Below are 25,598 nucleotides of genomic sequence, written 5' to 3'. Positions count from 1 at the left end.
AGTCAGTGTTGGATACATTGGGTTTCACAGAACTATGGGTCACCCAAGGTGAACAGTTGACTGTGAATCTGGATCTCTGGAGAGAGGTCTGGGTTGGAGATAGAGAATTAGGAGTCATCAGGAATGTGGTACCCTGATTGGATAAAGTGAATGGAGAAGAGGAAGAACAACACAACTTTTAGGGAATGCCAGCCAACATTTAAGAGATGGGCAGAGAAAGTGGAGGGGAAAGAGACGGGGGAAAGAGAATAGGAATAGGAGAGAAGAGTATCACAAAAGCTGGGAAAGGAGAAGCGTTAAGAAAAGATGTTGGGGCCGGCCCGGTGGCACAGCGGTTAAGTGTGCACGTTCTGCTTTGGCGGCCTGGGGTTCGCCGGTTCGGATCCCGGGTGCGGACATGGCACCGCTTGGCAAGCCATGCTGTGGTAGGCGTCCCACACATAAAGTGGAGGAAGATGGGCACGGATGTTAGCTCAGGGCCAGTCTTCCTCAGCAAAAAGAGGAGGATTGGCAGCAGTTAGCTCAGGGCTAATCTTCCTCAAAAAAAAAAAAAAGAAAAGAAGATGTTACAGAAAGGTCTGATAAAACCAAGTATGCGATGTGTCCTTTTAATTTAACAGTCAAAAAGTTACTGATCTTGGTAAAAGCAACTTAAATGGAGCATTGAAGTGAGAACAAAACTATAGTTGATTGATTTGCAGGAGTAAATAAGCCATATGTAGGTCTCCCCCCCTCCCAAACTGGGAGCTTCTGGCAGACAGGGACCCCGTCTTTCGCACCTTTGACTGCAGTGCTGGGCGCACCGTGTCTTTGATACCGTGCTTCTATTAATGCAGCTCATGTCACATATTTGTTTTAGCTTCTTTAGCAGCCACTTCACACTGACGACTAATTAAACTTTTAAGAATTGTTCACACCTGCTTTTTTGAGCTTTGTCATTCCCCAGTCCTATCTTTGTGTGATTAGAGTTCAGGGCCCAAATGCGTAGCCTCAAATATTCCTGTGAAACATGTTAAATTCGGCCCGTTATCATGGCTTATCTGAATTTCGTTTTTGGATTCTAGTTTTGTCATTTGAAATTACCCATTTTGTTGTGTTTCTGATGTTTTGTTTGGTGTTTTTTTTTTTCTAGTATAAAACAAGCAAAGAAGGGAGTGTAATGGGAGTCACGGTGTCCCGCCTTGCGATGTTGTCTCACTGCCAAGCTCTATCCCAGGCCTGCAATTATTCTGAAGGTCAGACTTCGTCCCATGACTGCCCTCATTGTGAGCCTCAGATATATGTGACTACAGCAGAGTCCCCAGTGATTGGATTCCAGTTAATGACCAAATTCAGTGTGACATGTTCTAAGACACATTCTTGGCTTGCTTTTGCTATCTTCTTTTTCACAAATATGCTGTAATTTAAAGGAACTAAAATTCTGGGCAAACCAAATTTGTAAAACATGATTCTAGAGTGCAGAATTAGAAAATTAATTAAAACCATGTGTTTCTTAGCTGCGGCGCGTCAGGTGTCTCTATCTTGCCCTGTGTATAGAGCTGCCACCAGCTGTATGGTTTGGAGTTAAAGTCAAAGAAATTTAGCTACGGGAAAGCACAAATTCAAACACAAAAGTGTATTCTATATTGTTGAATTTTAGATGTGTTGATATATATTGTGTGAGAACTATTTGCCTTAGCATATTCTTTACAATATTAATTTTTTTAGTGTTTTATTTTCCTTTCATAGAATGAAACAAGTTAATACATGTGTGTTATAGAGTAGCATTGTTTGGTAAAGTGTATATATAATGGAAGCAATCAAAATGCCAAAAAATAAGGATTGATCAAATTATAACAGTTCATATAATGGGTTATATACCCTCAGGCATTACAACCCATGTTCTTGAATATTAAAGATAGGGGGCAATTGTTTCAATATATCATTAAGTGGAAACAAATTAGATACAGAGCAGTGTATGCCACTTTTGTTATGTTAGCTATCTATCTATAAGCATGCTTAAAATATGTGTGTCTATGTAGATAAAAGTTACAGATATATATACAACCAACATTTTTTATTTTCTCTAGGAAGTGTAATCTTTTACATGTGTTCAGGAAACTTCCGAAGTCTCTAAAGTAAACATATGTTCTTTATATAATTAGGGAAAAAATATTATCTCTTGGAAGATAGTGCCTAAGCCATAAGGAATTTTGAACTCATTGTCTCTTGATCAGTCCCCGAGCCGACTTGAGGGGACCCTCAAGTAATCAAAAGACCCTGAGAGCTTTTAGTAATTTCTTTCAAAGTACCAAATCAGTTGTTTCATAGAGGCAAGTGACATGACTTTGCTACTTAACACTAAAGATGATTTCCGTGTGTTTTTTCTATTTTAGGGGAAACAGTAGTAAATGTTTTAGACTTTAAGAAGGATGCTGGGCTGTGGCATGGCATGTTTGCGGTAAGCTCCTCAGAATTAAGGCCTGTAGGGTACATTGTGCTCAGGATTCAGGTCAATCTGCATGCTGGGTAACCAGAGCATCTCTCAGTGCTTGATTGAAATTTAAGCCCCCAAAAGATCAATAATATTCTCCAGAGGAGTTTAATTTTGTAGTACAAATAGTAATTTTTTTTTAAGGAGAATGTAATTCTGTTTTTTCTTCATGTGTAGTTGGGTATACCCTTCACATAATAGTATGTGGGAGAACTTAGGATCAAAAATGTTAAAAACATCTGCTATGATGGCTCAAAGCCTAAAAGGTTCTACAAGTCACTAAATATTTATTGATGATTTAAAAAGTATGTTTCTGAAGAAAGGATTACATAAATATATTTAGAACTTGGCAACTGTAGCTAATAACATCCAGCCTTTCTGTTGGACAAAATGTATGGAATGACTCCGTGCTGCAGTGAAAGAATGGAGTGATGAGGTAGCTCAGGCTACTTTCTGTAACAGAGGAAGCAGGTAACATGCTATGGGGGTTAGAGAAAGGTGAGCTCCTCTCAGCTCTGGCATCAAGGCTATTTTTATGGAAGAGGTGAAGTTGAGTTGGACTTTGAAAAATAAATAAGATTTAGCCATACAGAGATATTTTTGAGGTGGAGGTCAAGAGAGGGGACAGTTCAAGTGGGAAAAGCTATCATATGTAGCATGCTGATTAGGAGTAGGGAGAGAGGAGAGATAACAGATTCTGGAGTTGAAAAGGATCTCCGACGGGACCTCGTCCACCTTCCTTACACGGTACAGGATTCTGAGAAAGAGTTGAAAGTGAAGCATGAAGGAAGAGGAGGAGGGACCGTTTTCACCCAGGACCCCTCAGATTAGTAATAGCCTTAGTCCTTGATGCTACTTTCCAGCTCTTTTCTGAAGCCCTTCCCATTTTGTTTTTTATCAGCAGTTAAAAATCCCTTGTGGGAAGTTAGAGGGATCTTCTCCTTGTGACACAAAGAACAAGATAGGGACATGTGTGAAGAGTTAGTTATAAAAACTGTTCTTTCCCTGAAATCCAAAAGTGTCTCACCATAGCTAGAAACTTGAGGCAGGGAGGAAAAAGAAGCTTATAATCTTCGTTTCTTTGGGCCACTTAGATCCTGAACAAAATGGCCAGTCTAAATACTAAGAGTTACTTTCTCTTGAGGTTGAGTCTCTTTGGGGGCAGGGAGTCCTAGGTATGTTTGGTTTGGGTGGCAGGAGAGATACCAAATTGCGTTACTCCCTCAGCTCACTCGGCTTTATCTACCCAAACACCTAACAGGTCTGGGCAGGACCTCTCTGAGCAACAGGGAAACTTGGGTTTCTTGCTTTGTACTGCCCACACCTTTGTGGTATGTGGTGAGCCTGACCATGGTGAAGGCACTGAGTGGGTGGGAGGGCAGCTTGGCAGTGTCTGTCAGATTTGAAGAGCATCTCTCCTAGGCCCCACAGGACCACTTTTCTGTGTCTGCCCTGGAGAAACACTTGCACACCTGCCCAGGGAAGGGAGTATAAATATGTCCCTTGAAACACTCTAATAGCAAAAAAATTGTCAATAATAAAGAAATGCCCAAATAAATGGTAGTATAGTCATACTATGGAACACTATGTAGCAGTTCAAAAGAATTGTGTAGATCTCTTATACTGATGTGCATAGATTTGGCTCTAAAACAATTTAAGTGAAAAAAAGAAAGTTGCCGATGTATGTGTAATACATCTTATATGTTAAAAATCCTTTACGTTTCTATGGGGACAAATACATATGTAAATACGTAGAAAAAGGACTGGAAGGAAACATCCCAGATTCATAACGTTGATCCTCTCTGAGGAGGAGAGGAGGGGACCAGGTGTGAGGGTGGGTGGCAAAGGAGACTTCAACCTTAAAGTTAATATTTCAGATTTTTTCAAAGAGCATGTATTTGAGTATTACTTGTATGATTACAGTCTTTAACAAAATATCAGCTCAATTTTAAAATGCTAAGTATGTCTTAGGTATTGATTGCTTTTTATCTTTCTTTGCTTTTCAGAATGTAATGAATAAGATGCATACAATTAGCGTACCCTATTCCGTTATGAAGACTTGCCCTCTCTCTTGGGTCCAAAGAGTACATGCCCACAAAGGTAGTTACAGCATCTAAGCTTCCGTTATGTAGCTGTTTGAGCTAAGATTTCAGGGATTTTCAAATTTCTCTCTGGGGACATAATCCTTTGCCTAGGTGGCTTGACAAATTTTAGAGTTCAATTACTATAAAATTAGGTATGTTGTCTATTTCATCTCGCTTATGTCCTTCTTAAGAATTAAGATGAATTTGCCTGAATCTGAGCCCTGAATTAGATTTATTGGGTGCTTTGGTGTTCAAAGCTTCATTGGCTGGGAAATGTGGCCTGCCTACAGGTCACAGTGAGCAAAATGGTTGTGTGTCCTGTCAGTTGCTGCTACCTTGGAGCACCTGGCACAATTTCTCTGAAACCTTTTTTATCTTCCCTAAGTGAACATCGTGATCTCTAAAATAAGTAAAAATGTTTTTATTGTATTATGTACCCATTTAGCGGGCATGTGTGTGTTAACTTTATCCCTTTTGAATTTATAGCCAAGGTAGCTTTAGTAAAGTGTCGAGACTTGCACTGGGCTATGATGGCACATCGGGACCAAAGAGATGTGAGCTTGAGTTCCCTCCGGATGTTAATTGTGACTGATGGAGCTAATCCCTGTGAGTATTTCTAGGATGTGGGTCTGGGAATATCCTTTCTTTTGGTAGATTGAGGTTTTTGCCTTGTTTTCTGTAAGTTTATTATTTTTTTTCTTAACATCCGTATTGAGATATAATTCACATACCATGCAACTCACCCATTTAAAGTGTACAGTTCAATGGTTTCAGTATATTCACAGAGTTAGGCAACTGCCACCGTGATCTAAGTTTATAACGACATCACCCCAAAAGGAGACCCCATACCCATGAGTAGTCGCTGCCCATCTCTCACCCTCTGTCCCCTAGCCCTAGGCTACTGCTACTCTACTTTCTGTCTCTGTAGATTTACCTATCCTGGACATTTCATATAAATGCAGTCGTGCTTACGTGGTCTTTCGTGACAGGCTTCTTCCACTGAGCATGTTTTCCAGTTCATCTGTGCCGTAGCATGTGTTCATGCTTCATTCCTTTTTATTGCCATATAATATTGCATTGTATAAATATACCACATTTTATTTATCCATTCATCATCCTGTAGGTCCACAAGCTTTTAAAACCACTCCTTCTTGCTCACTCATTTATATCCTTTTTCTATCATGTAATTAAAATGAGCATTAAGAAGGTGACTTGATGTAACTGAGTGTCTGGACTTTATGAAAATTCCCCTTATCATCAAATCAAAGGAATTTGCAAAAGCTTTTAGAAATCTTACCGTGTTACCAGCTTTTCCCCACAAGCACAGACACCCTGAGCCGCCACACAGTGGAATCAGGTAAAGCTTTAGATGCTGTGCTCTTTTTCATAAACGGATTTTTGTCAGTAGTCACAATGGTCATCCTGGTATAAAACACAGACATGGGATTGACCTTAATAAGAAACAAGGCAGAGAAAATCACACAGAAGAGGGTGGAACTAAGCCAGAATATTAGTCCTGCACTGGCTGAAATAGTGACTTCAGGGAGAGTTGCTCAGTTCCAAACTGGCAACCTGTTGCCTGCCACGCATCTCTGCTGCTGATCGGGCAGTTTGGTGGGAGCAGCTGGATTCCAGGTTATAACTTTAAATAGCGTCAGTCACCTTTCGTGGGCTGGATGAGCATTCATTTGTCCTTGAAGTGTATCAGCCATCTAACAGGCACAGTAAAATATTTGTATGGAATTAATGGTGTACCATGAGAGTTCTCGTGAGAAACAAATGTGTCGGCTCTCCACTCTTTGCCAGTTTCCTGTAGTAATGAAAAGCACAATTTCAGCTTTCAAGTTGATCTGTTCCACCTCCTTAGGGTCTGTGTCATCCTGTGATGCCTTCCTGAGCCTGTTCCAAAGCCATGGATTGAAGCCTGAGGCCATCTGTCCATGTGCTACTTCTGCGGAAGCCATGACTGTCGCAATCCGAAGGTATTATTCAGAATGTTGGTGCTCCGGATGTAATTTACAATTTTGATCCAACGTGCAGTATTTACTAGGCGATCCCAAGGAGTGCTGGCTAATTTTCTGCTTCATAAGCCTGAAAGTGGAAATGATTTTATAAAGCAGTTTGAAGCATCTCATTTATTTTTCCCACTCTCACCCTAAGTGTAACTGGCAAACTGAAGATTTACTTTAGTTCTTCTCATCTTGCATTTGTGAATTAGTTCTTTTTCTGTGTTGTTTTGCTCTTTGGAATCCTTAGTTAGCAACTTAGACTGAAATAGGCTGTTCTTGATCATAGCTCAAGTATGGAAAGTACATATACAGTACACACAAGCCAATCTCTTCTGAACTACTGATTAAAATTTGCTTTTTCCACCTGAATGAAAGTTGGCCATGCTTTGTCCATATGAATTTGATTAATTCTGCATGTTTTTGGTAGAGAAAATGAGTATTTTTGTGTATAGCAGCCAGAGGATGTTTGCTTTCCTACATATTCATACTTTTCTCTTACTATCATTTAATTTGCCAGATTTGATGAGTTTATTTTTGTTTTCAGGCCTGGAGTTCCAGGGGCCCCTTTGCCGGGAAGAGCCATTCTCTCAATGAATGGATTGAGCTATGGGGTCATACGGGTCAATACCGAAGATAAAAATTCAGCACTGACGGTCCAGGACGTGGGACACGTAATGCCCGGTGGTGAGTTCTCAGGAGCACGTTTAGTTTTCCATAAAGATTTCTCATTAGAGATAGTCAAGCCTAATAAAATATGAGATTCAAAACCAGGAATCTAAAATTCAGAACTTAGTCACTTCATTTCTCAAAGCCTCTCTAATAGTTAGGTGATTCTGATTGTACTTGCCTCCTGACAGTATGGGATGATTTAATTTGAATGCTTCAATGACAGTTGTTCACATGGAAAGCTAAGGACTGAGTGATGCTAAAATTGTCTGGTTTTCACTAATTGCCAAGACCTTGGGGCCGGCAGAAAGTTAGAGCACACTGCTTTCTTGAGGGTTTGAGTTTGACCTGCCTAGGGGTAAATTCATTTAACCTATTTTTTTGGACTTTGCAGTTATTTTTAATATGTCACTCTCTTTAAAAGTTTCAGTCTGCATCTGTTTTGTGTTTTAGCTGCTGAATTTTTAAAAATATTTATCATCAGGGTTAAAAAAATAGAAATTTCAGGTATATTTTTGTAGTGTCAGGTCTATTTTTAACATTCCTGTTTGGTATTCTTACTTAATGCCACTCAGTAAATGCTAAGTTTTCCTGGGTTCACAGGGACGAGCTGTTATTTTGCAGGAGTTTTCCAGATCTCTGTACCTTAACTGTCTCTTCTGTACACCAGGGATGATGTGCATTGTGAGACCCGATGGACCTCCCCAACTCTGCAAAACAGATGAAATCGGAGAAATCTGTGTCAGCTCCAGAACAGGAGGCATGATGTACTTTGGGCTTGCTGGTGTGACAAAAAGTACATTTGAGGTACGTGCTATGCAAGCTTCTCGGGGAGACTGGGGAGGTCAGATATCCCAGGGCAGATGAGCTGGCTGATGGGCATGGCATAGTGTAGCAGTGGAGAGCGTGGACTGCTCAAGTTCGAATCCTAAGTCTGCCACTCCCTGCTGACCTTGGGTGAGTTGCTTAGTCTCTCTCTGCCCCAATTTCCTTATCTTTAAAATGTGAGCAATCGTAGTACCTACCTCATAGGATTGTCATGAGAACTGAAAGAGTTAATGTTTATAAAGTGCTTAGAACATCACCTGGCACACAGGAAGTGCTATTGCTTATCTAGGTAAATAAAGAGTAAGAGGCCTCACAAAAACTCACTCTGGTGAATATGCCATGGTTTGAGCTTTATAAACCCAAAAGTTTAATCTTGAGAGTATGGTGAGAATGGATCCATCTCTTGAGAGTAGACTCACGTTAACCGAGCTTGTAGAGACTGATGTAAACCAGAATGCCGGGTTACTGATGAAAAATGAACTGTCCTGTCACAGGGCAGATTGCTCCCATTCTTCAACCTTTCAGACAAATATTTATCGAGCACCTTCTATGTATCTGGCACTGTTCTAGATGCTTGTGGTGCAACAGGAAAACACACAAAGCTCCTCAAATAGCTCGTATTCTAGAGGAACTAGCACATTGTTTCCCTGCAGGCACTTCTGCACGTGAAGCCAAATTGTGATGAAAGGTGCCTGGTGAGCCTGGAAATCAGAACAAGCATAATTAATTGTCTGTATTTCATAATTGGGATTAACCTGCCTCAGGGTACCTTTTAGGGAACAGAGAACTCCAGTTTATGGGCCATTTCACCTTCCTACTAGACGGGGCCTATATGACCACTGCCGCTTTTCAGTTCTTCCAGCTTCCTTTTGGGCTCATTTAGACTGGTGATTCTCAGTTTCAGCATGGCAGGGCACATCTGTCCCCCTTGAAAGTCAGCATATGAAATTATGTAGCAGTAGATGTAACCGGGGAAGAGTGTTAGCTATATGAATGGTGTGGTGGCTGAAGAAGGTTAAGAGCTCCTGGCTGACCATCGTCTGTGTTTACACAACCTAAAATGGTATAAATTATTAAATGTCTGTCTGTCATTACCATCATCATCATCATCTTTTTACTACTACCTTCTTGGCCTATCTTCAAAAGTTGTGAGCAGTTCAACTTGATAGAAGTCGATCTTCGCAGACTCTTAAAGCATATGTTCACCGCCAGTCTCTGGGTTTACTTTCTCAGGTGACTAATTACCTCTGCTGAGTATGTGTACATTTTACTAATTTAGATCTCACTCTATTTCTCTCATTTTTAAGTGCTTGGATTACATATATTTCCAAGATCTGAATTTTTCTTCATTGCATTTTCCTTGCTGTAAATGAGATCCTCAAGCAATATTCGAAGATACTGATAATATTTTATTATGTTGCCATTCCTGTGAGGACAATGCCTAGTCAAAATTCTCAGATTTAATATCAAACTGCCAGGTTCATAGTGATGACGAAATTTTGAAATCTGCAGTATAAATATAATAATAGTGAAGTAGAATAAAAATCCTAACCCAAAAAGGAGAAAACTGTTGCCTTGGTTTTACAAATTAAAGTTTCTAGTATCTTTCTTACTAGATTCTTATATTTAAACCCTGAGAGTGGGTTAACATCTCACCAGGACAAAAGACCTAGTAATGACTGGTCAGAAAATAAAAGTGCATTTTAAAAATAAACTACTGGTGAGAAAACTCTTGTAACACATGAGAGCAAAGAGCTAATTTTCCATCGCCTTCACTTACTAGCTGTTTGCTAGGAGGCAGATGCAACTCTGCGCCTCACATCCTCATCCGTAAAAGGGAAATAAGAATCCTCCTTCCTAGGGCTGTCTTGAGGATTAGCTAAAGCAATTGGAACATGCCTGACTCATGATAAGCATTTAATAAATGTTAGCTCTTGTTATAATTGTTCCCTGTATAAAAAAAGAAATCTTAAAAATTAAAGGGAAAAAAACCAGTGAAATAGAAAAAAATAGACAGGAGACATGAATAGGCTATTCACAAAAGAAATGCAAATGGCCAGTAAATAAAGGAAAAGAATTTAATCCATATTGCTTATAAAGAAATGCAGTTAAAGTAACAGTGGGATATCTTTTTTTGCCTACCAGATTGACAAAGTATAGTAAAAACATTCTTATGGATATTAGTGGAGTGTAAATTGCTGTAATAATTTTATAGCATAGCCTGTTAAAATGGAAGACTCATCATGCCTTTTGTACAAACGCACAAAAATATGTACAGGAGTATTTAGTAAAGCACCATTTTTAATAGTGAAAAATTAGAATGACCTACACAGCCAGAAAGACTAGGTACATTCTAATAGTACTAATTCCAGTAGTTTCCTGAGTGGTGACTTTGGGCAGGCACTGTGCGTATGTCTGCAGATCTGTTTCTATTCCCTTCATCTTGACCGTCAGCCTGTGAAGGGCATTGGGAGTTCCATTTTATGGCCAAAGAAATGAAGCGTAGGGAAGTCCAGGAATTTACCCAGAGTCCACATTACCAGCAAGTGGCAGAACCAGAAACTGAGCTTACATCTGACTCCAAGGGCTGTGCTCTCCCGTCCCCCATGCGATGGTGCGTTACAGAACTATCGTACAAAGGGAGCTGATCGACTGTTACCAACCTGTAACGGTATCCAAAATACAGATATTATGTGCAAAATATGTAACATACAGTTTGTGAAAAAGCAAGTTGCAAAACACTATTTATAATATAATCCCTTAAAAAAATTTTAATATGTTGATATGCACATCTGAAAAAATTCTAGAGAGAGAAACTACGAATTGTAAATGTTATCTCTTAAGGAGGTGGATCACTGGATTCACTATTTATATAATTTCAGCTTTTCAACAAGCATGTATTACTGTTATAATTTTTTTAAAGACTTTTAAAAAATCAAACACAATTTTTAAGACAAAGCTCAGATTTTCACTTTCTTCCTTCTGTCTCTTAGGTGATTCCAGTGAATTCCACAGGCTCTCCTGTTGGGGACGTGCCATTCATCCGGTCAGGATTGCTGGGGTTTGTGGGGCCGGTAAGTGATACTCTCATGTTTGTTTTGGTGCATCTGATCCAAATATTTGTACTGTAGTTCACAGAACAGAGCATATTCTGATTAGTTCAAGAGTGTTACAAGGACACTTTTATATTTAGGGCAGTTCCTATAATAAGAATGTTATAAAATGAGTTAATGTTTATTGTTTCCGTTACCCAAGTTCATTTCAGTCCTTCAAACTAAGTCATTCCTTTTTTATTTTCAAAACTCTCGTCACTTATTCTTGCTAGCTTTCTTTGATTTGATTAATATGTTTCAATAATTTAGAATAGTGCTGAAAAAGTTACCTTCAATAGCAAAGGGAAACCATAGTAAATAGAGTACAAAGCATTTTCATACAAAGCGTCAGCACTACACCATGTGTGATAGTCAATTCTTTGAATGAATTGACTTTGAATTCTTTGAATGAAAGCAATTTGTTTTTCAGCAACTGGTATTTATAGGCACTGAGTTTACAGGGACAATTAGGATATAAAACCTGTTCTCCGAGAGCTCGCAGTTAGCTGCATGAGCCAACAAGCAAGGCAGAGAGCTCCATCATGAAGGGCTTCGCGTGACATGATGGGAAGCGTGGATTTTATTTTATAAGTAATAGGCATTCATTATCGCAGTTAAGCCCTTATACCTTCATCCATCACTAATTACCGCCTTACCCTCTCTTTCTTCTCCTCTTAACAGCTTACCTTATATAAGAAAAGGTCTAATTTTATTTGTTTCTTCCCCACTATTTATGGGGGCAGTGGAGGTGAGGGCATACCTCTAAGAGAACTGCTGTCCTAGAAAGAGAAGTCTATACCTGCTGTCTTGACTTCTTCACTCAGCACCAAGAAATTCTCAAAGACCCAGCTCTGCTAGTTAGGTCCAAGATGGAGCTCCAGCCATCACATCTGCCTTCCAGGAAACAGGACAGAGAAAAGCGTGCAGTCTTACTGTCTCTTAAGGAAGATTCCCTGAAGCTGCTGAGCGACACTTCCACGTATATCTCATTGTTCTGAACTAGTCACATGGCCGCCTACCTGCAGGGGAGGCTGAAATGCAGTCTTTATTTTCATCAGCCATGCCCAGCTAAAAATTCTATTACTGTGAAAGAAATAGAGAAACGGACATTGGGGGACTAGCTGTGACTGTCTCGTTCTCTTTATTTACTTCCTGTAGCTCTTTTCAGACTATTTGGGAAATGGCTGGTTCTCTTCTGTCTTCTGGGATGGGCCAGTAGCTTCTTGAGACCAGAGGTTATGTCTTACTTACCTAGGTCAGTCACTGTGTGGCCCTATATTGTGCCCAGTAAATCAGTGAGTGACATTCACATGGAGATGACTACTTCATCATTGAATATATGTAAATGGTCCAAGAAATTTAGGAATTCTGTAATGGGAAAAATTAATTTATTGCAAATGGGTCTGGGAGAATTATTGATAATAACAGATAGTAAAATTATTTATACAGCCTTTTAAAAAGGGCATTGACAGCAGACTTTCCTGCAGCTTGTTATCTTCCTGGAAAGGAGGGGCTCGTATAGTGTTCCTTAGACCTTTCGTTATTCGCTGATTGCTAATCTTGCCAGATGGAAACAGCATTACCCTTGAACCTGAAACAGTCATTCTCACATTAAAACTGTTTTAATCTCTTCCTAATTCCAGTATTAAATGAATTAAAATTTTTCTCCTCTGCATCCATCCCATGAATAGGTACAAAAGATGAACTAATACATAATCATGGCTGGGAAAATAAACTGCTTGTGTGGAATCCTAGTTGCTTTCTTATAAAATTCTTCCCTAAGAATCGATATGAACGGATCCCCTTCTTATGTAGCATGAGAACCCATTAAGTGTAAGATGCCACTGATTTCCCTAGTGATTTCTGAGATGTCAAGATGTGAAACAGTTTCTTAGAATCCATAAAATATGATATTGTTTTCTTTCTTCTATTTTTAATGAGATCTATTTCAAAGCAGGAAGTAAAATGTCTGTTTTAGTATTTGAACTATGGAAATCAAGGTAAATCCTTGTTACCTTTCAGGGCAGCTTGGTGTTTGTGGTTGGAAAAATGGATGGGTTACTGATGGTTAGTGGTCGCAGACATAATGCTGATGACATTGTTGCTACTGGATTGGCTGTTGAATCAATAAAGACTGTTTATAGAGGAAGGTGAGTAGTACAAAGTTCCAGTGTTAGCAATTCCAGTGGATTCTAAAATCTCTTTATAGGGTGATTTGAGTTGTATTCTGTAGATTCTCTTTCCAAATGATTATTTTTGGTTAAACATATCAGAAACTGGGCTTTGAGCATTTATCTTAAAATGTCTGGTCCTTTGGCTGTAATTGAGAGGAATAAGACATAACCATATCCTATATTTCAGTTTTTAATTATTACTATTTGTTGAATCCTGAGGACTGAGAATTCTAAAACATTGAACTTCCTGCATTCCTTCAATACAGAAGTAGGCCCATTCAGTCTAGGTGAGATAGCTGCTACTCCACAGGAGTTTCACATCTAGGAGTTGTTTCTCGTACTCACCTCTAACTAAATTATTATACCATCTTAACGCAGAGACTGACGTAGTACATAAGTGCTAATTTCAGATTCCATGGATGAAGTCAATTACATATCCTTTTTTCTTTGCTTATTAATTCAAGAAAGGATGTTTGGTACATATTTGAGTAATTGATGTCCTATTTACAATGATGGACATATGTCTTTAAAGCAATCTTAGTGTCCCTGTAGTTTTTTAAGTAAGAAAAATTAATTAAACCAATACAGAACCCGTTCTTGAAACATGTAGTTTGTTATAATGATGTGGCATCCTGTGAGCGGTAAACTCCACGGGGCTGGACCTTCTGTCCTTGGTCACAGCATATCCCCAGCACTCAGCACAGTGCCTGGCACACGGTAGGTGTTCAATAAATGTGTGGGTAAAAGGAAGGAAGAAAGGGAGATGGTTGGACATGCTGGCACATTCAGCTCTCCAGTGACTTCCCATTCTTTCGTGCATTCATTCAACAAATATTTATTGGGTGCCAACTGTATGCCACTCTTCCAGATGCTCAGGGTGTGGCCAAGTCTCTGCCCTTGTGAAGCTCACATTCTCATTGGGGGAAACAGACAGGAACCACATAGGGAAACAGAGAATGTGTGAGATGCTGATAAGTGCTCTACAGAAAGAACACAGCGGGTGGGAGTGTGCTTGCCGGTTTATATAGGGTGGTCTGGGAATGCCTCACTAGTAAGGGGACGTTTGAGCGGAGACCTCACTCAGAACATCCCCGTCCCCTTGGCCTGCCAGGTCCTCTGTGACCGCCCTTGCCTGGATCTGACCTCTCCCCACCACTCTCTGCTTCACCACTCTGCTCTAGGCACACTGGCCTTCTTGCTGTTCCTCAAACCTGCCAAGCTCGTTCCTACCTCAGAACCTTTTCGCTTTCCGTTCCTCCTGCCCGGAAACCTCTTCCTCCAGATCTTCGCATGGCTCGCGTCCTCACCTCATTCAGGTCTCTGCTCCAGTGTCCACTCCTCAGGGAGGCGCTCCCCAACCACCCTGCCTTTGTAGTCCGCCCCCCGCACACCACTCCACCTCCTTACCCCGCCTTAGTTTTCTCCCAGTGTGTATTACAACATGACATTATTTTATATTGATTTTTTTGTTCTGTCTCTCTGACACGCAAGCTCCATGAAGACAGGGACTTTGTCTTATTTATCACTATGTCCCAACATTCACAACAGTGGTGCTTAATACGTGTTATTTGAGTCCTTGTTTTGATGGTAATGATTGTGACATTTTCTTTTCTAAACTACTCATTCCTGGGTAGTGTGGTGGGGATGTCCCCTCTCTGTGATTCCAACTGAGCAAAGCAACTAGGACTGGTTGTGAAGGGAGTGCTGATGTGTCTGATCTGTCTCTCTTAGAATTGCTGTGTTTTCTGTGTCTGTATTTTATGATGAGCGCATCGTGGTGGTCGCAGAACAAAGACCTGACGCGTCTGAGGAAGACAGTTTCCAGTGGATGAGCCGCGTGCTGCAGGTGAGCGCGCCGTGGGTCTTTGTCCAGGTGGAGTGGCTTTGTTGTCAGAGTGGCCCCAACCACTAATGAAGCATTTTCTTTGATGGGCCAGTTATGCCACCGTATTTTCTTCTTCTTAATCACTACTGAAATATTCTGGGTACTATTAGCAAAATCAGATAATTGATACCATTTCTCTTTGTGGACCACATGGTATTTTTCTGCTCCAGTTGCCAAGAACAATTAAATTGATTTGCCTCAGCAAATTCTTCCACTTTTTTGTGCCTGAGTGTTTACTACCCATGAAAGTTTTAACAATCCATATGTGGAACACATCTTTTTCAGTAATCAATCCTTTCGTCAACAGCTACAGTCTTACTACAGGCTATAAGTGGTGCCTAGAGTTCGAGGGATGCAAGAAAATATAAGACGTTGTTCTTACCCTGAAGGAGCTTTAATGTGGAGTTTAGAGATCTAGGTGAGATAAACCACTAGGGCAGGAGGAGGACTTGGCTCGGTGTAAGGGATGTATTTCTAGAGGGGGCAGGCCGGAATGATAGAGAGAGCCCAGTCTTCATTCAGAATCACAGACTTTGAATCCCACCTTCACGCCCTACCACGTCTGTGCCTTTGGGCGAGTTACTTAACCTCGCTGAGTTTATTTCCTAACCTGTAAAGTGGGGATAAAATCATCTATATTACAGAGCTTATTGGAAGGATTAATTGATAGTAATTAGATAATTAATGGTAGTATTTAGTGCCTGCATTCAGTAAATGATGATGATGATGCTGATTAACATCAAAAATAATAATCATAGTCATAATCTCCAGTCAGGAGTTTAGAGAGGCCCACTCTGTCTTTAACCTTCCCTGTCACTCTGTCTCTTCACTCTTCTTTGTTTTTCTACTTGAACTATCACCATCTAAGTATGTTTGTATTTATTGTTTTCTACATGCACTGTAATATGAGGCCCATGAAGGCCAGGACTTTCTCTCTTCTGTTCGCTGCTCAATCCCCAGAGCCTAGTAGCTGTGCCAGCACACCATCGTGGTCAGTTCAGTAAATATTTGTTGGATAAATGGATGATCCAAAGAAAGCAAGGACTGTCCCTGCCATAGCAACTCCTACGTTATTGGGAGTGTCCCAATGTCTGTAACTTACTTGTCTGCTTGGGGCGTTTGGATTTATTTACTGCCAGTTAGCAGTAATGTTTTAGAAATGATGCAAGCATGAGATGAGTGATGGGCCTAGATGACTTTTACGATTTCTTCCTAACCTCAGGGTCTGTGATTCTGAATTATCAGCTGGTATAGCATAGGTTGTTTGTAGTGGAAAATCAGAGAAAAGAAAGAAAATGTACTGAAGGTAGACTAGACAGAAAAGACTATGAAGTAGGTGGGCCTGAGCTGATCTCAGAAGGATGGCTAAGAATTAGGCTTGCAAAGAGAATGTTTCTTTATACTGTTCATATTTTCGAGCAAACAAACTGCTTATTTCATTCAGAATGAACTTTGGCGCATAATGGTAGAATCTTGTGGTGAATTACACGTTTTTTTCCTATTGCAGGAAACTGAAATGAAATCCCCCAAGATATTGGTTACTTTTCCCTGGAAAGCAACCATAGGAATTAAATTAAAACTAATTTACTAATCCAAATTCCTGTAAGGGTCATTTGGGGTCTGATTTGAGCGTGAAATAAGAGGGCGTTATTTCCATCTCTGTGGCGTCTCAGCTTGGGGCACTTGGATCCGTAGCCGAGTGTAAGGACACCACATGTTCGGGAGGTTAGAGCCCAGAGGCTGTTAGATTCCAGGTCCATTCCTAATATAAACCGCATACCGCACTCAGCACCTTCTACGGAAGGTGGCGAATAGATGACTTCCCAGATGGTGTGTTTTCAGTGACGAATCCAGGATAGCATTTGTCAGTCATTACTCTAGATCCTATCCGGTAAAAGATGTAGTATGAGGTAAAAAGATGCAAAGAAAAACAAAAAGCCCCACCTTTTTATGACATCTGTTTTCTTAGGATGTTCAAGAGTTGCTCTTATAAAAATACAGTAACAGAGCATGGACCTGGAGTGAGGTTCCGTGAGGCATAAATCCCAGCTCCACCGAACTTTTTGCCTCAGTTTCTTCGTCGACAAAATAAAGAATTAAATCTGTAAAATGGGGATGATAACATCTCCTGCCTTGTAGGGTGGTGTGAGGACTAAATGAGATAATACAGGTAAATTGTTTAGAGTAATCCCTAACCCATACTCAGATGTAATAACTGTTTCCTGTTGTTATTATCCTTAGTTTAAAAAAGTATGCTTGTTGAAGGAAAGACATTTCTTGGTTAGTTCTGACTCTCATGTCAGAAGTTTCCACTGGCAAATGAACTTTGTGGAGTCCTGTTCTCTTCCAATGCTCCACTCCCATGTCCTGCAGTGCTCCACCCTGTGTCCTGCAGTGCTCCATCCCGTGTCTTGCCATATAAAATAGAGATGAAGGGGAGATTTACAATAGTTTGGCCCCATATGCTCTCTGACATCAGTTGGCATAAGATGTGCATAAAATTGCATATCGTACCAGCTGTTTCACAACCTAGTAGCCACCCTTTGAGTAATTGCTTTTACACATTTAATAATTTTCAGGAGTAATTTCTAATTTTTATTTTTGTATTTGGAAAATTCTCAAAACAAAGGTAATTTCAATTAAAATGCATTTATAAAACCCTAGCAATTCAAAGTCTTTTAGCAGAACAGATAAATTCCCATAAAAAGTGATGGATTGTCATCATCCCAAAAGTTAGTAATACTGTTTTCCAGTTTGCAAAGTTAGTTAGATGCCTCACATTGGTAATATTTTTGAAAACTTGAGACCCAGGCTTTACAAATTGCAACTTGTCTTTTGTTTTTTTCTATTTGCTTTTCCCCATACCTACCAATGGTAGTTATTAGGAGCTCACCTTTAATGAGTCTTTCCAAAAGATAACTCTCTCTTTTTGCACTCATATTTTACCACTTGATAGAACACTTACTTAAATGATGTGAACACAATAACAAGCACAGCTGGCGTGAAAGACATCGAAGCCAGCACAGCTGACACTCAGCACGTGCAGAGGCGCGTGGCTGGGGGCAGAGGCGCAGTCAGGGAGCTGGTGGCCTCCAGGGCTCCCTGTGCAGCGGGCTCACCTGGATGTTTCACAGAGGGGATTCCTGGTAACCTGGTGAACCACTTCAGGAGGGACCCACTTACAGAGCTTCTGTTGTGTTCATAATAAAAGTACTTTGCCTCTTCTTCATTGAGCCATGTTGGACAATGAAAATATTAAAAGAACCAAAACAAATTTCTAGGTTTCTGATCTCACTCAAGAGAGAACATATTGAGGTTTATAAATCAGTATCCACGGAGCCGGCTTGGTGGCACAGCGGTTAAGTGCGCACGTTCTGCTTTGGTGGCCCGGGGTTTGTCAGTTTGGATCCCGGGTCCGGACATGGCACTGCTTGGCAAGCCGTGCTGTGGTAGGCATCCCACATATAAAGTGGAGGAATATGGGCACGGATATTAGCTCAGGGCCAGTCTTCCTCAGCAAAAAGAGGAGGATTGGCAGCAGATGTTAGCTCAGGGCTAATCTTCCTCAAAAAAAAAAAAAAAAATCAGTATCCACCTCTGACCGTTTGCATCCTGTCTTACCCTTCTGTAGATCTCTGCCATCGCTGAAATGGTTAGGTACCTTTACATGTATGGGATCTTAATATTCTAGATCTAGACTGGTTAGAGAAAGAAAAATCATAGAGTAAAATAATGGATTATCTTAGGAGGCTGTAAAATGTAGTAAAATTAATCTCACTGAATTTTTTTTTTATTTTTCTAGGCAATCGATAGCATTCATCAAGTAGGGGTTTATTGCCTTGCTCTGGTACCTGCCAATACATTGCCAAAAACTCCACTAGGAGGGATTCATATATCTCAGACGAAACAGCTCTTTCTGGAGGGATCTCTACATCCTTGCAATATTCTCATGTGCCCGCATACATGTGTGACCAATTTGCCAAAACCCCGGCAAAAGCAACCAGGTAATGTGCTGACTTTGAAGACATAACATTAAAATTGTAGCTTCAAGAAGCTGAATTCTTCCACCATGATTCTTTCTCTAGAGTTAGACTTTACAATGATTAGCAACAAAAGTATAGTATCAGCTGACCAAAAGCACGGAGGATGGAGACCTTGCTGAATAGGCCTCTCTGGGTTTCCTGTTGGCTCCCTCTTCTGAGTAATTCTCGGTAGGTGCCTCCATTTCCCCTGGCTGTAAGGTCTGGCATCAAGATGATCAGAATCCTCCTTGTGGAAGTAGAGTAAGGTTCTGATAATAAGAATACTTAGTATTTATTGAGTGCTTGCTAAAAGCCAAACACTAGCTAGTTTTTACATTTTACAGATGTGATCCCAAAGCTTTGCCCCCAGCTGTGGAAGGTAAAGTTCAGAAAAGTTAAGAATTGTGCCCAAAGTCATATAGATAGTCATATAGTTAGTTAGTTAGTGACAGAGCTGAGATTCACACTGATTGTGACTAAAATCCACACCCTGAGTCGTTGTGTTCTACTGGCTTTCTGTCGGGCATCTCTTACCTAGAGTTATCCCTCACTCATTTTTAGCTCTAGGCGTCTGATTTGGGCCTATAACGCTGCTGAGGAGCAAGATTCTTAATTCAGAAATTTTCTGGATTAGAAGCACAAGATTAATAGCATGTTTTGCATTTGCCATATTCCAATAAATTCAAGACACAAATAAGAGTATGTGAATTGCCATATGTAAAAGAGAAAAAACCAAATAGTCAGTTTTACCCTTTTGCCTAATTTCTGAGCAGACCTATGTTATAGAGTTAACTGAATAGGAGGCTAAAGGCATGAGTAACTGGTAGTCAGTCATGTTAAAATATCTGTTCAATCCAATGTGAAATCATTCAGTTTTGTTGATGTTTTTAATTTAAATGAGAAATTAATGAGAGGCTCCTTGTTTCCTGTATGCCTGAAAACACAGAAGAGCCAAAATCTGGCCTTTACAGATCCCACTATCCACACACACACACACACACTGTGCATCAGCACATCAGCCTCCAAATGTTGGGAAAAGAAGATAAAAATGAGAAGTGTGGCATTTAATTATATTTCTGTGAGACAGCTTTTGCTGAAAGGTGAACATGATGTACAGTAATAATGTAAAGTAAGCCTCTGACTCTCTAGGATATTTTCATCAGATATTGAAATGTTAATGCACTCTGCAGTAGTTGCTTCAGTGGTCTGGTGGCTGAAGACCATATCACAGTTGTTTATCTAGATATCGTCAACTCATCCGCTAACCTTATCTCAGTAACGATGTACATTAAGCTAAACTATATATGATATTTATCAGTTTCTGCTAATGGAAATAAGAGTTTATGGAAGCTAATATTGTAAAGGGGTAGTCACAATCAAGAAGTCTGTACATTACTAATTAAGAAATGTAGAAAAAGAAGTATTTTCAAACACGTTCCCTGTTTCAGTGTCTGACAGATGTATAAAACACAGAAATCTTCCTCCATCTCAAATCTTGTTAGACTGAAGTCCTATATTCATCATATGAGTAAGATACTGTTTTAAATAGCCTTTAATCTAGGGTTTTTTTAACAAAACTTTTCATGTCATAGTAGATGCTTGAAAGATGCTTAGAGACATAGTAGATGTTTCAAACATTGCTTTTGCTAACCAGATTTCAGCCAATTTTATTTGGTAAAACCTGTATAAAAGATTTATTCCTGAGCCCCCATAGGCACAGTAGCCACCTGTCTGATGGAAGCATTAGGTTTGGATTCTGTATTTTTTGCTGTCTGTTGTGATTGCCTGCTCAGATCTTAATGGGATGCATATGGATCGGACCATGGCAGTTTGAAAATCATGGTGTAGATGGGGTGGAGATGACATGAGGATAGCATGAGAAGTCGGCATTTACAAAGAATACAGGAAAGTTGAGATGGGTAGGAGTGAGGTAAGAAAGGAAAGGAGAGGAAAAGGAAGATGGAAAAGGTGTCAAGGCAGCCTGATGACAAAAATCTCATTGAGATGCCTACTGGAGCTATTGTGTAAAGAATGGGAATGCGTTAGGACTGGTTTTGGCTGCAAGTTTCAGAAAAACATAACAGCCTCTTAAACAAGAGACAGGTTTATTTCTCTCTCAGGTAAAAGAAGTCCAGAGCTAGACAGTCCAGGGCTGGGATGGGAGCTCCTCAGTCATCGTGGTTCCAGCTTCCCATCTTTTTGCTCTGTTTTTATCATCAGTCAACTGTTGTTATAGATATGCTGCATAACAAATAACCCTAAAACTCAGTGGCTTGAAATAAGAAGCATTTATTTTTCATTCATGGGATGTAGATCTGAGCTTGGCTGGGATCGTCTGGGCTTGGCTTGGCTCCAGGCTGTAGGTTGGGTTCAGAACTGTTCCCTGTGTCTCCTCATCATGGGACCGGCAACTACCTGGGTCATTTTTTTCTCAAGGCAGATGGCATAAGCAAGAAGGCAAGCCAAACACACAAGCATATTTAAAGCTTCTGTTTGTATCTTGTCCCCTAACATTTCATTGTCCAAAACAAGTCGGCCCGTGTCCAAAGTCAGTCGAGCAGGGAGGTGTACCCTCCCCTGTAGTCACAGCAAGGACACGGAGGAGAGGAAGGGTTGTAGGAAAATAACACAATCTGCCACAGCCGTCTTTGGCATCCTGCCTCAGGGTCCAGTCAGGCTCCCTGACCTTGAGCCATCCTTCCTGCATTCCAGCTAGGAGGTGGGAGAAGAAGGCAAAGAAGGAAATACTCTTCTCCTTTAAATATATTTTCTAGAAATTGCACATAGTACTTTACATATTACTCTCCCACACCATAGAATATAGTCTTTATTCCAGGCATTTGCCCAACAAAAAACTAAGTGTTCTGTTTTTAAGGAAGAAGAGAATGGATATTGGGGTTGATAACTAGTGGTCTTTGCCACAGGAAGTTGAGTTTTGTGGGAAAAATAATAAGGCATGTTTACAGGTACAGCAAAGAGCAGTTAGCCTCTGAGGTGTTATTGCTTCCAATTTTCACTCTCTGTGACCCATAGACTCAAGAAATGCACAAAGAAGGACCGCAAGAAATTGCTGCTGAATTATTTTTGTTGTTTTAAACTGCTCTGAAAAATTCCCTTTTTAAAATATCATGCCTTTATTAATTTTACAGTGTGAATCCAGGATTGGGCAACTTACGGTCATGTGCACTGAGTCCCTGCCTTTGTAAAAGACTGTCTCTAACATGATATATCTACAACTTATTATGCAATTTCTTAGGAAGGAATTTTGCATATTATACTTAAAATTACAGTAGACACTTTGTAGACTAAAACTGTTCAGCGGTCAGTGTGTTGGAGTACATTATCCTTTTTGAGGTTTTTAAAAAAATTTTTTAACTTTTTATTTTGAAATAATTTCACACTTACAAAAAAATTGCCACAGAATTCCTGTATACTCCTTACCCAGCTTTCTCAAATATTTAAGAGTGATTCTGTGATTTAAATGATTTTGTTCCAGCTGTTCCAGTACATTTCTGATCAACAGATTTTGGCAATAAAAGTTAGTTAACCTTAATCCAAGTGTAGTGTCAGCATTATTCCAAGCTCAGCTGGTGATAAGTCGTGTTATCTTTTAGCCATCTTCCTAGTTTGATAAGTTTGTGCCTTAGTCTTTAAGTGACCAGGAAGACAGGCAGCAGCATCCGAGCACTGATTTTCTTGAGGGGGGAGGGGTCTCCCTTTTTTTTCCCCAAGTGTCAATCAAACCTGTGGAAAGGTTGAAAGAAAACTGTATAATGAACACCCGTGACCCTTGCCCTAGATTCACCGACTGTTAACATTTTGTTTGACTGAACAATTTGAGAGTAAATTGTTGGAGGCATCATGACACTTCACCCCTAAGCATTTCAGCAAGGTCTCTCTGAAGAACAGAAACATTCTCCTAAAATTTTCCTAATCAACCACAATGCCATTATCCTATTAAGAAATGTAACCTTGGGGGCCGGGCCCTGTGGCGGAGTGGTTAAGTTTGCGTACTCCGCTGCCGCGGCCCAAGGTTTCGCTGGTTTGGATCCTGGGCGCAGACATAGCACCTCATCAGGCCATGCTGAGGCGGCATCCCACGTGCCACAGCTCAAAGGACCCACAACTAAAAATACGCAACTATGCACTGGGGGGCTTTGGCAGAAAAAGGAAAAAATAAAATCTTTAAAAACATCCTCTGAATTCAGTATTTAAAAAAAAATTTTTTTTTTTAAAGATTTCATTTTTCCTTTTTCTCCCCAAAGCCTCCTGGTACATAGTTGTGTATTTTTAGTTGTGGGTCCTTTGAGTTGTGACGTGGGACACCGCCTCAGCATGGCTTGATGAGCGGTGCCATGTCCACGCTCAGGACTCAAACCAGCAAAACCCTGAGCTTCTGAAGCGGAGCGCACGAACTTAACCACTCAGCCACGGGGCCAGCCCCTCACCCTCAAAATTTTTTTTTTAAATTAAGAAATGTAGCCTTAATACAATGTCATCTAATAGTATACAGTCTGTATTCAGATTTCTCCAGTTGTTTGTTACAGCTGATTTTTTAAAAATCCATTGTCCACTCAAGGTCATGCATTGCGTTTGGTGGTCATGTCCTTTAATTTAAAAGCTCCCAACTCTGTTTTGTCTTCAGGACACGGACGTTTTTGAAGATCCCAGGCTAGTTGTCTTGCAGAATGTCCCACAATCTGGACTTCATTACTCACTTTCAGTGCAGCCCTTCTGCTGTTCCCGATGGACTCACCACGGTCCTCGTAGACAGCAGATTTCTGTCCAGACTAGATGTTCACTACTGTTAAGCCCACTTTTAGGATTGCATCGTGATTGGAGCAGATGAAATTATTTATCAGTGGGAACCAGTGCAACCAACTGTCCTCAGAGTGAAAACTTCCCTATACCCAAGCTACAGGAGCCCACCTGCCCTTCTCCACCCCCATCCCTGTGTCCTCTGGTCCTATTTTGTTTTTTTCTGGCACTTCCTGCTACGTGACATCATTTGTTTTTGTACAGTCATCGCTCTGTATCTGCGGGTTCCGCATCTACAGATTGAACCAAACGTGGATGGAAAAGCCAACAATGGCTGCGTCTGTACTGAACATGTACAGGCTTTCTTTCCTTGTCATTATTCCCTAAAGAATACAATATAATAACTATTTACATATCGTTTACATTTTATTAGGTATTATAAGTAATCTAGAGATGATTTAAAGCATATGAGAGGGTGTGCATAGGTTATATGCAAATACTACACCATTGTGCATAAGGGACTTGAGCATCTGTGGATAACGGTATGGGGGGCGGTCCTGGAACCAGTCCCCCGCAGATACTGAGGGACAACTGTATGCGTTTATTGATTGCCTTTCCCCACTAGAATACAAGCTGTCGTCTTGTTTGCTACTGTGTTCCCAGTGCCTGGAGAGCGCTCAGTCAGTGTTGTTGAATGAACGTTTGATCCAGTTTTGGTTAGCCTGGAAATGCTTTGGCAATATGTAGCTTGAATTACCATCTTCAGAGAGTTGATTTTTGCCTTTACTTACAGGTGTAGGCCCTGCTTCTGTGATGGTTGGGAATCTGGTTGCTGGAAAACGCATAGCACAAGCTGCAGGCAGGGATCTCGGGCAAATCGAAGAGAATGATTTGGTGAGGAAGGTGAGTGTTCCAGAAGCATTGATTTTTACAAACAAGCCAAGGACAGAACTTATACTTCAGGTAACAGATGGGAGGTGCATTGTCCAACTTCTAAAAAGTTGCTGACCCTGATTCTTTTTTCTGCTTTATGACTTCAGCACCAGTTTCTGGCGGAGATTTTGCAGTGGCGAGCCCAGGCAACTCCTGACCATGTACTCTTCATGCTGTTAAATGCCAAGGTATTAAAAATTCAATTGTATTTCTAATCAGCTGAATATTGTGGGAGTGTCTTAGGCACTCTTGATCTCTTTCTTTCATCAGAAAATTTTTATTGCCGATTCTGAGGAAGGAGTTACTGTTTTCTCGTTGTTTTGACATCCGAGGATAAATTGTGCAATCACTGTGAAGTTGAAAGAGGCCTCCTGGGGTGCTGTTTAGTGCTGTCTCTTCTCGTGTTACGTCAAGTCGTCTTTATGGAGTTCTGCTAGGAACGGTGGGGGCCACAGTGAATTACACAGACCTACAGTACTTGGAATGCACTATGTCCTGTAATTTTATACCAAATTTGACTCTTAATTCTTTGATTTATGCCAAGAATAAGATTACTTTAGATCAACATTTTAAAATCCAGATTTATTTTTAGTACATACTTAAATGATTTATTGCTAACAGATAAAAAACAAATTGGAAATTATTCAAGAGTACATTTAACTACTGCTTTCTGA

General features: G+C 40.3%; 1 protein-coding gene and 1 long non-coding RNA gene across 9 annotated transcripts in view; one reads left to right on the top strand and one right to left on the bottom strand.

Annotated features, from left to right (window-relative positions):
• Nucleotides 1-25,598, top strand: part of DIP2B (disco interacting protein 2 homolog B) — a 209,928-nt gene that overhangs the window by 158,827 nt on the left and 25,503 nt on the right. For 4 of the 6 annotated variants that reach the window (XM_046663507.1, XM_046663474.1, XM_046663483.1 and 1 more), the window contains 14 exons: nt 1,133-1,235; nt 2,376-2,440; nt 4,480-4,573; nt 5,044-5,163; nt 6,425-6,539; nt 7,111-7,250; nt 7,903-8,039; nt 11,054-11,134; nt 13,175-13,302; nt 14,508-14,642; nt 15,058-15,172; nt 19,014-19,215; nt 24,785-24,894; nt 25,032-25,112. In XM_046663507.1, coding sequence (XP_046519463.1) covers nt 1,133-1,235; nt 2,376-2,440; nt 4,480-4,573; nt 5,044-5,163; nt 6,425-6,539; nt 7,111-7,250; nt 7,903-8,039; nt 11,054-11,134; nt 13,175-13,302; nt 14,508-14,642; nt 15,058-15,172; nt 19,014-19,215; nt 24,785-24,894; nt 25,032-25,112 — 1,626 coding nt within the window. The remainder of the gene's footprint in view (nt 1-1,132; nt 1,236-2,375; nt 2,441-4,479; nt 4,574-5,043; nt 5,164-6,424; nt 6,540-7,110; nt 7,251-7,902; nt 8,040-11,053; nt 11,135-13,174; nt 13,303-14,507; nt 14,643-15,057; nt 15,173-19,013; nt 19,216-24,784; nt 24,895-25,031; nt 25,113-25,598) is intronic. The other 2 variants (XM_046663499.1, XM_046663491.1) reach the window with 1 other exon arrangement.
• On the bottom strand, nt 8,046-14,665 carry LOC124240479 (uncharacterized). 3 transcript variants are annotated; one of them, XR_006888884.1, is made up of 4 exons: nt 14,557-14,665; nt 11,952-12,046; nt 10,633-10,723; nt 8,046-8,761 (listed from the first exon to the last, which is right to left on the bottom strand). It is a non-coding gene; the product is annotated as an uncharacterized LOC124240479 (long non-coding RNA). The 3 variants fall into 3 exon arrangements; XR_006888885.1 differs by lacking the exon at nt 11,952-12,046 and adding an exon at nt 12,404-12,520 and having other exon boundaries at nt 14,557-14,639; XR_006888880.1 differs by having other exon boundaries at nt 11,952-12,042; nt 14,557-14,629.

The sequence above is a fragment of the Equus quagga genome, chromosome 1, assembly GCF_021613505.1.
Source record: "Equus quagga isolate Etosha38 chromosome 1, UCLA_HA_Equagga_1.0, whole genome shotgun sequence".
In the NCBI taxonomy this organism is placed as follows: Eukaryota; Metazoa; Chordata; class Mammalia; order Perissodactyla; family Equidae; genus Equus; species Equus quagga.
Note: the sequence above shows the minus strand (reverse complement) of the source record. Positions and strands in the feature narration are given on the sequence as shown.